At 43.8% G+C, this 14100-nt stretch overlaps 1 protein-coding gene across 3 annotated transcripts in view; it reads right to left on the bottom strand.

Moving 5' to 3' along the window:
* Nucleotides 1–14100, bottom strand: part of MAP3K5 (mitogen-activated protein kinase kinase kinase 5) — a 203410-nt gene that overhangs the window by 12738 nt on the left and 176572 nt on the right. For all 3 annotated transcript variants that reach the window (XM_027056793.2, XM_027056794.2, XM_053222202.1), the window contains exons 24-25: nucleotides 8183–8368; nucleotides 5002–5107 (exon numbers count right to left, since the gene is read on the bottom strand). In XM_027056793.2, coding sequence (XP_026912594.1) covers nucleotides 5002–5107; nucleotides 8183–8368 — 292 coding nt within the window. The remainder of the gene's footprint in view (nucleotides 1–5001; nucleotides 5108–8182; nucleotides 8369–14100) is intronic.

Genomic DNA, 14100 nt, shown 5'->3' with positions numbered 1-14100 from the left:
CCTCAAAGACGTAATAATCTAAAGGAGAACTAGAATGCATATGGGAAGAGCCATAAGAGCAGGTACAAAGATAACACGAAATTATAAGCACAAATGAGATGATCTCAGTTATAGACCTAGCAACCTATACCATTCACACGTACATGTATTAGGAATGCTAAAGAGGTAAATAAAGTACATCTGCAGTGACTAGACCCAGTGGTGGTTTAGTCATTGATTGATTCAGGGAAGCAGAAGAGCCTAAGCAGGACTCTGGAGGAGGGGAAAGCCTTGGCTTGGTGGAGAAAGGGGCAGAGGTGTTTGAGAGAAGGAAGTTCAACTGATGGTCCAGAGCCCGCTGAGAAGAGTGGAAGGCAGAATGGACTGTCAGGAGAGAGGCAAGTGTCAGGAGAAAGGCGGGGACTCAGGGGGCCCTGTAACGAGTGGGTAGCACTTAAGCCCATGTGTGGGAAACCAGAGCCAGTGCCGGTTTCTAATACGGCAAGATGGGATCAAACAACAATACTATTCCCACTTCCCTACCCGCAGCCACCACCCCAGGTGGTTCCTTCCCCGGAGAATAATCAGACCAAGCTTCTTTAACCCCGGGTATTTCTGATAACAAGTAAGATCACAATCCGTGTCAGTGCAGTGGAAGCTCATGGTACAGAATGCTGGTCATTTTACATTAATGTGGACACAGGGCACGTGAGTAGTTCAGCCTCACTGGTAATAGTACCCAGTGCTTTAGCAGTTTTAAAATTTTTTGGTAATGTAGTTGGTATGCCTACGTTATCTGTTCTCTCTTAGCGCTGCCAACATGGTCTCTATGCTCGGCATTTCTCCATCTGGTCACCCACAGCCAGACTGTAACAACAGAGACTCAATGTTGCCAATCATCTGAAGGCTGATGCTTGAGGACAAGTGAGAAAACTGCCTGAGAAAAAAACTCCGAAGGGGCTTGCACTGTACTCTCTGTTCTGTGTGCTCTTTTTGGGGGGGGGGGGGGAGAGAAGATTGAATGCTTTCTTTATTTTGTACTTTTTATTTTGAAATACTTTTAGAATAACAAAAAAGTTGCAGAAATGGTACAGAGAGTTCCCGTATATCCTTCGGCAGCTTGCCCCAAACTTGACATCTTCCAGAACGGTGGGTCGAGGATCCAAACCAGGAAATGGACGTTGACACACCACGAAGGAATCCACAGACCTTATTTGAGTTTCACCAGTTTTCCCACTGATGTCCTTTTCCTGAACCAGAATCCCACACTGCATTTTGTTACCATGTCTCCTTAGTCCCTTCCAGTCTGAGGTAGTACCCAGCTATTTCTTTATCTCCCACGACCTCCACACTTTCGAGGAGTACCATGACCCTCCTCTGGAGTTCGACGTCTTATGTTTAGGTTGAGGCTGTGCGTTTTCTGGGAAGAAAACCACAAAGGTGATGCTGTTCACTACTAAGGGTCTCCCATCAGGACGTATGGGGTGATGTGTCCTATTACTGGCAATGCTTACCTTGATCGCTTGGTAAAGGAGGTATCTGCTGGTTTCCCCACGGTAAAGTCACTGTTCTCCCTTTGAAATTAGTAAATAATCTTGTGGGTAGATACCGCGCAACCATTCAAATATCCTGTTTCTCATTACTCCTGTGCCGACTGATTTCAGCAGCCATTGATGTTTCTTGCCTGCAGGAATCATTACTGTGCCGTTGCTGAATGGTGATGTTCTATTTCCCTCATACCTGCTACCTTTATTAACTGGAATTCTGTAAAAAAGAGCTGGCTCTTTTCCTGCATTTATTTGTGTATTCAATTATTTATATTCGTGTAGACTTACAGATATTTGGTTTATTCTAATATGCTATTATTATTTTATTTTATTGCTCAAATCGTTCTGGCTTACACTTTGGGGAACTCCTTCAAATGGGTGTGGTCTGCGGTGTCCTTTCAAAAACCCTCCATCCATTTTGGCACTTCCTTACTTTTTGGCATCACCAAGCTATTCCAGGCTCACCTGTATTTCCCCTACCCCAGGCCTGGAATCAACCATGTCTCCAGGGAGCACGGATTCCTTTTACTGGAAAATGGTGTTTAGATACTAAGATTTGGGTCCTCTTGGTGGACAGACCCAGGGAATGTATGCACTAATGATGACATACATTTCAATATGTCATACACATTTTATTTGTGGTGTTCTGTCTAGAAGGAATTTTTAACAAGGGATTGTGAAGACAAGCATTTTTTTTTAACGTTTATTTATTATTGAGACACAGAGAGACACAGAGCATGAGCAGAGGAGGAGTAGATAGAGGGGGAGACACAGAATCCAAAGCAGGCTCCAGGCTCTGAGCTGTCAGCACAGAGCCCTACGCGGGGCTCGAACTCACAAATGGTGAGATCATGACCTGAGCCGAAGGCAGACGCTTAACCGACTGAGCCACCCAGGCGCCCCAAGACAAGCATTTTTAATGCCGTTTCTTTGAATCTCAATTGTATAACAAAATCTTTAGGGACATTCAGAAATTTGATGGAACTCTCAACTGCTTGAAATCAATTTCTCTTGTTCGCATATTTCATCATTTATGCACTGGCATATAAATGCATATGGTTTCCCCCTAACCTGGGAGGAATATAAAAAATACTTCCTCTAGTTATTGTCCTCTAAAATTTCCACTTTTTTGGTGGCTCAGTCAATTCTGCATTTGGCTCTTGATTTCGGCTCAGGTTATGATTTCACAGTTCAGGAGATCAACCCCTGCATCCGGCTCTGTGCTGACAGCACAGAGCCTGCTTGGGATTCTCTTTCTCTCCCCCTCAATCTGCCCCTCCCCTGCCCGCTCATTGGCACTCTCACCCTCAAAATAAATAAATTAATTTAAAAAAAAATTCCACTTCTTTTTTAAATGCTTGCAAACAATAATTTTGGTTTTCATTCGAACTTCTAGTAGCCTCAGAGGGACCGATTCCACAGTGGAAGGACAAACAGCTTTCCTTAGCAAACTGTCTTCATAGAGAACGTTCCACACATGGGTTCGGTGACAGCAGAATGCCAATCCCTGGGACACCCGCTGGAGCAGAAGGAGACATGACTCTCTGCACTCTCCCTGAATTACCAGCCTGTTAACCACAGTGTGAAGGTCAGCGTGCTCTGTGAACTTTCTATTTTGGAAGAATTTTTAGATTGACAGAAACATTGCAAAGGTAATACAGAGAATTCCCATATACCTTCCACCCAACTCCCCCCAATACGTCTTACATAACTACGGCATAGTCATCAAAGCTAAGAAATTAACATTGGTACAATACTATTAACTAAACCACAGGCTTTATTCAGACACAAGTTTTTCACTAATTTTTTTTCTATTCCAGGATATCATCCATTGCATTTAAGTAATCCATTTTTAAAGGGAAGTTTTAAAAAATTAGACTAACAGATAATTTATATGCTAAATATATCAAAGTATAATATCTTGCACCTTTGCTCACTTAAACTACCGTGTTTAACTTCAGCCTATGTCTGTTCCTCTCTAATACACACCTATTCCCCTTCACCCCTCGCATCTTTTCACTATATAACCCCTCTAGAGTACATTCCTCACATCCAAGACCATCCCAATGATAAGTCATCTAAATATAAGAATCTGTTAACTTCCTTAGAGCATTACATTAGGTTTACACTAGCACAGCTTTCCCAGGGTTCACATCTAACTGCTAGTTATGTGTTTTCGCGCCTTTGTAGAATTTTTTTCTAATTTAAAATTTCTATGCAAATTTTCTACCCTAATCTTTACTTAATCTTGACAAAGATTTAATATAAAGACAGACCCTAGTGCCCTCACTCACAAAACAAACAAGGTATTCTGAGAGAAGAGAGGGAATCCCACAACTTGGAAGGACTGATGATGACTTAAAAGTTTGTGGTACCATTTGTAAATAACCTAAATTTTAAGATATTTCATAATTATCTTATCTTTTTAAATCTCTATTTTGGAGTGGTTTTTTTTTGATTTTTGCTTTTTATTTAAGTGAGAGAGCATGAACAGGGGAGAGAGGCAGAAGAAGAAACAGAGAGAATCCCCAGCAGGCCCCATGCTCAGCACAGAGCCTGACACAGGGCTCAATCCCACGATCCTGGGATCATGATCTCAGCCAAAATCAAGAGTCAGATGCTCAATCGACTAAGCCACCCAGATGCCCCTAGAATGTTTTATAAAACATGTATAAATTAGTATAACATATTTCTAATTTATGTATCTAAATCTTTTTATCTATCTATCTATCTATCTATCTATCTATCTATCATTTCTCTCTCTCTCTCTACACACACACACACACACACACACACACACACACACACAGAAGAGCTTTGCTTAAAATTTTTCATTAGTGAGTACACTATCAAAGTACTTTGGAAGTATGCCTTAGAACTTGAATGTGTCTCTCACTCCATAAAACCCTGTTTCATCAACACTACCCCTTTTGTACCTCCGTGCAAACATAGCTGGGATCTGTCTAGACCAGTGATTTCCAAACCTGGCTGTGTATCAAAATGACCTGGGAGCTGGATTAAAATCAGATTCCTGGGCTTTTTCCCAGCAGATTCTTACTCACTCAGTCTGGGATGGGGCCTGAAAAGCTATAAATTTAAAGAGCTGCTGATATCACTCAATGCACACTGGCAGGTTTGGGAACCACCAGCAAGAGTGTGTTTTGTGGACACAGATAACCGTGTACTAAAATGTATACATATTTGGGTCACCTGCACAATTTCCTCTTTCCCCCCATATCCAAATATGCTCTTTAAAAACAAGGAAGCAACCTTCCTCACCCATAGTAAGCATTTGGCTTGGTGTAGTACATTCCTTAGACTATATGCACTAGATAAATTTAGTGGCTTTGAAAAGATTTTTACAAAAGGCTAAGTTGATCTGAAACGCAGTAAAGAAGACACCATAAATGATAGTTGAACAGTAATCTAAAATATCAAACACTAAATATTTGCAAAGTAATTAACTATTTCTGACCTGGCACCAGAATGGTGATGGCCGTCTGCACCGCCTTTCGGATGATACTGTCTAAGGCAAACATCCAGTGTGGCTTGATGTTATGATTCCGAAGAACTTTATTGACCTGGAGAAAGAGGGTGACATTTAGTCTACTTTAATTTTTAGTTGCAAATAACCTAGCTGACACAAGCATCTGGATGACATTCTATCAACGAAACAACTATAAGGTTTCTTCACCTTGAACTGTGAGTAATTTCTTTATGTCACCAGAAAACAATAAAAAAGTGCCATTTCAAATTAAATTCTGGTGATCCCCATGTAAGCAAATCAAAGGCAGTCTGGTTAAATGAAATGTTGCTTCTTCAGGACTCAGAGCATGCAACTTCCATTTTTTATGATGACTTCAGATTGGATGATGGAGGTGGTAAAGGAGAAAAAAAGAATCCAAGGGCTTTAAATATAAATAAACACTGACCTTCAGTGTTGTGACTCTGAGGAGGAAGCTGCTAGAATATTCCAGAAATGCTGTTTACAGTGAAAGTCTGGGTTGTAAGGGTATCTTTTTTTTTAGTGACTAATAATATGCATTATCTTTCAAAAAATAACCTTTATCAGGGGCGCCTTGGTGGCTCAGTTGGTTGAGTGTCTGACTTTGGCTCAGGTCATGGTCGTAAGAGTTTGTGAGTTCGAGCCCCATGTTTTAGCCCTGCATTTGAGCCCTGTGTTTGAGCCTTGCATTCGAGCCCCGCTGCCTGTGCAGAGCCTGCTTATGAAACTCACTTTCTCCTCTTTCTCTGCCCCTACCCCACTTGCACTTTCTCTTTCTCTCAAAATAAATAAATAAAAACTTAAAAAAATAATTATTGGACATCTGGGTGGCTCAGTCGGTTGGGCATTTGACTCTTGATTTTGGCTCAGGTCATGATCTCAGGGTCAAAGGATTGAGCTCCATACTGAGCTGAGTGTGGAGCCTGCCTGGGCTCCCTCTCCCTCTGCCTCTCCCTCACTGTGCGTGCTCTCTCTCAAAAAACTAAAAATAAATAAATAAAATTAAAAAAAAATAGCCATTAGCATAAAGCTAAAAGAGGCTTCTTTAAAATTTGAGTTAACTCCACTAATTGCTGGTCGACATGACCCTCTAAGAAAAGTGGCTATTTTCCCCACAGGGCTCTGACCAGAGATTTTATTAAATTTTTTTTGAATGTTTATTATTATTTTTTTTTTTGAGAGAGAAACAGAGCGAATGGGGGGGGGCAGAGAGACAGAGAGAGAGGGGGGGGACCAGAGATTTTAGAGGGAGCAAGGGAGATGGTGACCTAGCTGCAAGCCCACGCCAAAAGCTGGGGTTCCAGTTGCTTATTATTGCCCTTGGCCCCCCATCAAAATCCCCCAGTTTAGGGGTGCCTGGGTGGCTCAGTCTGTTGAGTGTCTGACTCTTGGTTTTGACTCAGGTCATGATCCCAGAGTCGTGGGGTCAAGCCCCATGTGGGGCTCCACACTGAGAGTGGAGCCTGCTTGGGATTTTCTCTCTCTCCCTCTGCCCCTCCCCCTACTCATGCTCTCTCCTTTTCTCTCTCTTATTAAAAAAAAATCCCCCAGTTTAGAAAGGAGTCAGTCTGAGAAATTCCTCAGAGTAGTTGCTCCCAAAAGGAAGTGAACCACTGCTAGGTTCGCACTTGTTCTAGGAAATCCTTTCAGAATGAGTTTGTTCTGGTACCTTCATTTCTTAAAGAATTTGCCTGCTTCTGTGACCAGTGTGGAGTATAGCATTAAGTAACTGGAACATTTCTCTCAAGAGTCCCACACAGAAGATGGAAAAGGATCCTCTAGAACTATGACCCACTCCTCAAAGCTCTTCATCAAACAGGGCACATTATTGGGGTTCATTCCCATCCTGGACAGTGATTGAGCAAGAGCAGGTGTGTGTGTGTGTGTGTGTGTGTGTGTGTGTGTGTGTGTGTAAGACCCAGGCCTGAGGCCCCTGATTAAAACAAATCCACTCTCAATCTGAATTCTACTGGCCAATTTGTTTCCCAGCCTGTAGGCTGGAAGTCAAATGTGTGGGCAAATGCAAAATCAGTAAATTCTTTCACTCTGTTTGCAGATGGTTAGGTTTCCCTAGTTGCAGTGAAGTGTGCCTTTAGCATTTAATTATTAGTGATGGGCTTTGCCAGTTGCTTTCATTACCCAGGATCTCAGTTGAGTCAGGAGTGCTGTTCCCGTCCACAGGACAGCACAAAGACCAAGAAGCTTACACAGAGTTTCAGAGAACACCAGTGGCCATTGAAGGATTATAATTTGGTTTTAAATGAGAGATCATTTGGTGCACCAAATACAATTGTCAAGGCATCTATGTAGGAGAAATAAACACATTAGGAGTGAGTTAATTTGGGGGATTTAAATACAATTATGCAAAGTGCTTCTATATTTATACCCGAGGCGCCATCAGGAACTCTCTTATTTCAGTCTCCCTCACCCCGTGAAGACCTTCTAGGAGTCACTTCAAGCTTTCTTGCCACAGAGTTCCACAGATAAGTCTTATTCAGGAATAGCATGTTGTGTGTTGAATCAGGGTTTTGAAAGACGGGCTTCTAGTTGGTGTTGCATAGCAACTCCATTTGAGAGGGCAGAGCCTTCAGCAATCTCTCATTAGATCATGTGGATTGATTTTCATTTAGTGACGAATTAATATGTTTTAAACAAACATGTTTAAAGTGTTGTGCATGGAAACCAGAGAAAAAGTGAAAAAAAGAAAAAGAAAGTATTGGTTTTACTTAGCAGGATCATTCCCATCTGTACCATTGCATTTTTCTCAACGACCACTAGATGGCAGTCCACGTACAGAATTAGAAAGTGAACCACTACAGTGGGCTGTGTGGCTAAAGTCAAAAGAACAAATAGTGACTGGCTACGTGATTTCATAAGCACACAGTTCAGCCATGGGAGCTGGCTGTTAGTTTTGCTATTTCCCACGGTGTTCAATATCACATGTATCTAACTTTGGAAGATACAAACACATACAACAACGAATCTGCTGTTTAGCAGCTCACAGAGAGGCAACCAACCAGCTCACGCTTAATCATCGAAGAAGACATTCATCAACATTCTTAAAGAAAGAAAACAGAACTTATGTCTTATCTTATTTTGCTGATTTTCGTTGGCCGTTTGTGGGAAGACAGCAGCAAAATGTCATACTTACGGCATCTTGAAAACCGAAGAGTACCACCTGAACTTGACTAATGCCATGGCTGTCAAAGTCAAGTTCTAGCTTCAGCTTAGACAGTGTGGTGGCTATGATTTTTCGGTCCGTGGATCTCACAAATTCTCTGAGGCTTGCAATGAGGGTTGTGATGTGTTCCCATTTTAGTTTAGGTTCTTCAGCCCCCTGTGAATAAATTAACCTGTCAGTTGATCTGTGTGGGACACATTAGTCATGAGCCTGCCATTCTCACAGCCCTTGATGGGAACTGGGCTTCAAAGTGCCCCCAGCTAAGGGAAAAAGACCAGATTTGAACTCGATGCTCCACCCCTACCCCCACCCACCACCCCAAGAATAATCAGACTTTGGGAGGAAGGGTACCTACCCCATACATTGGTGAATAGGTACGATTTAGTCAGATGTAGAGAGCTTTGCCTGAACAGGGACAGGCTGAGGCAATAAAATTCTTGCTCAGAAATTTTAATGGGGGACTAAAGAGAGATCAGACAATGAGCCATAGGATCTTAAGCTCAAAGTCAGTCTAGAGAAATAAGTCCTAAAATAGCAGCATGAGGGGCACCTGGGTGGCTGAGTTGGTTAAGCATCCCACTTTTTTTTTTTTAAATGTTTATTTATTTTTGAGAGAGAGACAGAGAATGAGTGGTGGAGGGGCAGAGGGAGAGGGAGACACAGAATTTGAAGCAGGGTCCAGGCTCTGAGCTGTCAGCACAGAGCCCAACGCGGGGCCCGAACTCATGAACCACGAGATCATGACCTGAACTGAAGTCGGACGCTCAACTGACTGAGCCACCCAGCACCCCAGCAATCGACTCTTGATTTAGGCTGTCATGATCTCATGGTTCACGAGTTCAAGCCCCACATGGGGCTCTCTGCTGTCATCATGGGGCCTGCTTGGGATCCTCTGTACTCCCCTCTCTCTCCACCTCCCCAGCTAGTTCTCTTTCTCTCTTGAAAAAATAATAAACTTAAAACATTTTTTTTTTAAAAAATAGCAGGAGTACATCTAGTTATAAGGAAGGAAGCAGAAGCAATAGCATTGAGAATGACAATCTATGTGGAAAGGAGAAGGGAATGCGCAGAAATAGAAACGGCACACCACGAGGGCCAAGAGCAGCCAAACCCAAGAAAGGACGGACAAACTCCGGGCAAGTGAAGGCCCTCAGAATCACTCACTAGTTTCAGTCTCTGTGAGGTTGGGCTAGGCACCATCGCTGGAATACCTGAAGATGCCCCCCTCCTTCACTGGTACGTGAGGCAACCTACAATGTGCCCCCAGAACTGCAACTGCCCTTGAAGTGTGTCAATTCCTTTCAACCACAAGGGGCTCACTTCAAGGGTGCCTGGGTGGCTCAGTCGGTTAAGCTCAGGTCATGAACTTGCAGTTTGTGAGTTCGAGTCCCATGTCAGACTCTGAGCTGATAGCCTGGAGCCTGCTTCAGATTCTGTGTCTCCCTCTCTCTCTGCCCCTTCCCCGTGCTCATACTCTCTCTCTCTCTCAAAAATAAACAAAAAAAATTTTTTTTAAAAAGGGGGGTGCTGACTTCAAACTCCACGCTTGAAATAATTGCTTACCCACCAACGAGGCCATTAGTTGTAAGAATGAACCAATGGACAATATTTTTACATATTAAAAATATAATACGATAATTAAACACATTCCTTCTGTCAAGGTGAATTTTTCTACTTTGTACAAGGAACCTTGTTTCTTTAAAGGAAAGATAGTAGGGTGTTACTTATCCTCATTTAACTTCAAGAAACGAGATTTTTATTATATTCATTTCTATCTCCTAGTGCACATTTTGTTACTACACTATAAAAGTTAAATTCCTCAATTGGGCTGTGAAAATTACAATTTCTAGGATTCTATTAAAATTAAATAAATGTACCATCAAGTTCTTTCTCTCAGTATATTTTCATTTGGGGAGCTCTCTCTCATGTTTATGTTTTCCTGAGAAAAGATTATATTGAAAAGCTTGAAAGCTGTCATTAAGGGAATTAAAACCAAACTGGGAACAATTACAAACTTTGTTTCTTTTCTTACCGCCAACTAAATTACACCCAAAGTAAAGATTCACAGGCAATATCATAATAACATGAAAATATGTTCAAGAAGAAAAATGTGAGTTATTCAGAAGTTGGAAGCTTATCTTAGTGACAAGTCAGACACGTTTGCCAGCAGATGAAACAGCAAACATTTTCCTGACATTAGCTTTGTTTTCACAACAGAAAAACATGTTGCTTCCGGTCTTTTGGACGTGTGTGCCACTGTCCTACAGAGGAACGCTGTCGACTCTGGCAAATGTTTTCTGTCTGGGGTATTTCATCCACTTACATAATCGGTATTTCTGTTCTAACTCCTGTGTTCATGTGCACTCATCAGCATGCTTACACAAATGAGCATCTCGGGTACCAGGGAGCCTGATTCAGCGTCAGAAGGTACCATCTGACAGGTGTGCCTTTCCTAGCACTCGGTACCATCCAGATTCTTCCGCAAAGGTGCTCTCTAGTCTTTATCCTTTAAACCTTCTCAAAATGATGAGTGAGCTTCAGAAGGATGTTACAGGTTGAAAGGGCTTTTGTGGGCTGGTTTGGGGACCTGACCAACATCTCCATGCTTGGTCTTGTTACAAAAGGGCTTACATGTAAAGGCTTACATGTAAAGATGCATCTAGAGATATTTAAGGCAATGAAAATAATTATTTCCATCTGGTTGTAGAAAAAACTGAAAGAGATGAGGCAACTAGGATTAGCTTGCTTGATAACGGTCACAGCAGCAATAATAATAGTAACATGTGTCACACACTCTCTATTATTATCTCAATTGCTCATGGTCTTAGTTATTCCCTATAGAAACTCCATGAGGTAGATACCAGCGTTCCTCGGTCATATAGATTAGGAAATTCAGCCTCGGAGTAGTTAAATCACACAGCCTGGAAGTGGTGGGGCCAGGCCTCAAGCAGAGGCAAGCTGAGGCTGAGCCCAGGCTCCTAATAATTGCATTCTTCTGCCCCCATCAGCTGGAAGAGCCGGCAGTAAGCCTAGATTGGGACCTGCTCTACCTCTAGGCCAGCATGTGACGTCACAGCATCCTTAGCGATGCATTCAGAAGGACCCTTGCTATCACTGGATGATTCGGAATTTAGCATGGGATTCTGACCCACAGTTTCTCACCGGTCCCTTCAGGCGGGTGCACCAGCACATGCCGTCTGATGATTGCTTTTAAGAGTATTTTTCTTTCTCCTTCTATGGAAAACATTCAAGTGTGCATGAAAAAAACAGGAAGTCACAGACAATTAAACAGGATTAACCAACAGCGAAATTTAAGACTTTCAGCACAGTCATGGAAGTGAAGTCTCCTGCCAGGCTCTGCGCTGAGAGCTGGGACCCTGACAATGGTCACGGCAGTCCTGCCTGATGGACCTTCAAAAACCCCAAACAAGCAGACACTTTCTGCGCTGGAGGAGCACATCCTTTGGGGTGATGATGAGATTTGGGCAATGCCCGCATTCCCCATGTTTCTGACCTCCGACAGGCACCTTGCACTAGTGGCTACCGTGCGGAGAAGTCTTCACAGCGGCTAACGGTGATTTCCTTTCCTTCCCCACGTAAAGCACCAATCCCTCCCCTGCTTTATGTTTCTACCAGCACTGGTCGCCGTGTGGGAGCCGTCACCCAGGGAGGAGAATGGTGTGGTGGTTAAGAGCACGGAGCCTGGAGCCAGACTGTGGGGGTCTAAATCCTGACTCCGTTGCTTAGGGCTGTGTGGCCTGGGGAAGTTACTCAACAACTCTGTGCCTCTGTGTCCGCTTCTCAAAACGAGGATGCCAACAGAACTATCACTATAGCGCTATTGCCATGGGGATTAAATGAGTGAATACACATGAAATACTAAGAACAATACTTGGCTCATGCAAAATGTTTGCTCTTATTACGCCACACGGAATATATTATTACTATAGGTTTACTATTCATACTATATATTATAACTGTATGTGTGGCTGTATACCTTGCTACCACTACTATATCTTTACTAATTTTTATTGTTTTTTCTTCCCCCACTAGAATGTCAGCTGCAATGGGGTACATTTTCTTACAGTTTTGTTCACTGTAGTATCTACAGCACACAGACAAGTGATTGTCATTCAGTAGAAGGTTAATACGTATTTGCTGAATGAATGAACGACTTCCAGTTGCTGCCCAGATGCACCTTTCATCTGAATCTGGTTCCCCTTCCGGGGCACCGTGGGTGGCTCAGTTGGTTAAGTGTCTGACTCTTGATTTTGGCTCAGGTCGTGATCTCGAGGCTCATGAGATAGAGAGCCCTGTGTCGGGCTCTGCTCTGAGAGCGTGGCGCCTGCTTGGGATCCTCTGTCTCCCTCTCTCTCTGTCCCTCCCCCACACTCACTCTCTCTCTCTCTCGAAATAAATGAACTTAAAAATTTTTTAAATTTGGTTCCCCCGTCCTTGAATGACCAGAGTGAGCAGAAGGAAAGGCAAGAGAGAAAGCTACAGGTTCAAGACTACTCCCGTCTCCTCCACACCCCCCACCATTCCTGTGCAGAGTCCCGGGTACTCACTCTACCCCCAGCCCAGAGCCCCAGCTGCCCCCCAGCCCAGAGCCCCTCCTTTCTGGGCCTCAGAATAACCGCTCGAGACAGCTTTCCTTTAGGACCTAAGCAGGGTTTTCCCAGAAAGTGCAGATGGCGTTCATTTCAGGTCTTGGACCCAGAGACCCTGCTGGCACACATGTGGCCTTCGTCCCTTCTTACGGGATCAAAAGAGGTGGGCATTAGACAATTGCTAAGGTGACGGAATCAGCAGAGGAACTTAGTGGGGTTCTCAAGACAAAGACAAGAGCCAAGGAAGAGAGTGTTGCTCCATCCAACTCCCAGGACAAGCTGAGACCAGATAGACCATTGGCCTGAGAGACAAATTTGACGTGACTCCTCCAGCTACACCCTTTTTGCAGCTGTTTTCCCAAGACAGAAGGCAGGGCAGAAGGTATGTGCAGGGGAGACAGACGGTGGCCACCGGAGCCAGAGCAGGGAGACACGTCCCTGACGCCCGTGCAACTAAAAGAAAACACCAAGTGTCATGTCTGCGACCGAGCATGTCTGTGGAGGCTTATACCCTCAAGAGACCTGAGCTTCCGCTCCAAACACAGGAGGCATCCCAGAGGCTTGGAGCTGGGGGACACCCTGCTTCTACTGGGGCAAATTTGGGGAGGGGATTCTTCCTCGTATCTACAGATATGCAGAATCCCAGGGAACATATTTTCCCAGGTATTGGGGACTGAACTGTCCCCCGCCCCACCACTGGCCCTAATTGATACGTAGAAGCCCTAACCTCCCATGTGACTCTATGTGGAGAGAGGGTCTTTAGGAGGTAATTAAGGTTACATGAGATCCTATCAGTGGGGCCCTAATCCAATAGGGCTAGTGTTCTTACAAGGGGAGGAAGAGACACCCTCCTGGGGTGCACAGGGATAGAAGGCTGGGGGAGGACATGGTGAGAAGGTGCCACTTCAGGCCACGGGAAAAGGCCTCAGGAGACACCAAACCTGCCAACACCCTGCTCTTAGACTTTCAGTCTTCAGAAGTGTGAGAAGCAAATTTGCTGTTGAAGCTACTCAGTCTGTGGTATTCTGTTAAGGCAGCCCCAGCAAACGAATACAAGAGGGAATAAGGGTTTGAGCGGCTTTGTTTTTTCATCACATATGCGGCCTTCTGACACACTACATAATTTACTCATTATTGCCTGTCACCCTCTGTCCATCTGAATATAGCCCCACAAGCAGGGGGGCCCTTGTGTTTGCAGTATTTTCCTAAATGCTCAGAGGAGACTGGCAGGGAGCCCTGTGCCACTGTCTGAATTATCAAGTCATGTGGCTCAATGCA

Source organism: Acinonyx jubatus, chromosome B2, assembly GCF_027475565.1.
Source record: "Acinonyx jubatus isolate Ajub_Pintada_27869175 chromosome B2, VMU_Ajub_asm_v1.0, whole genome shotgun sequence".
NCBI lineage: Eukaryota > Metazoa > Chordata > Mammalia > Carnivora > Felidae > Acinonyx > Acinonyx jubatus.
This window is presented reverse-complemented; position numbering and strand designations above follow the sequence as displayed.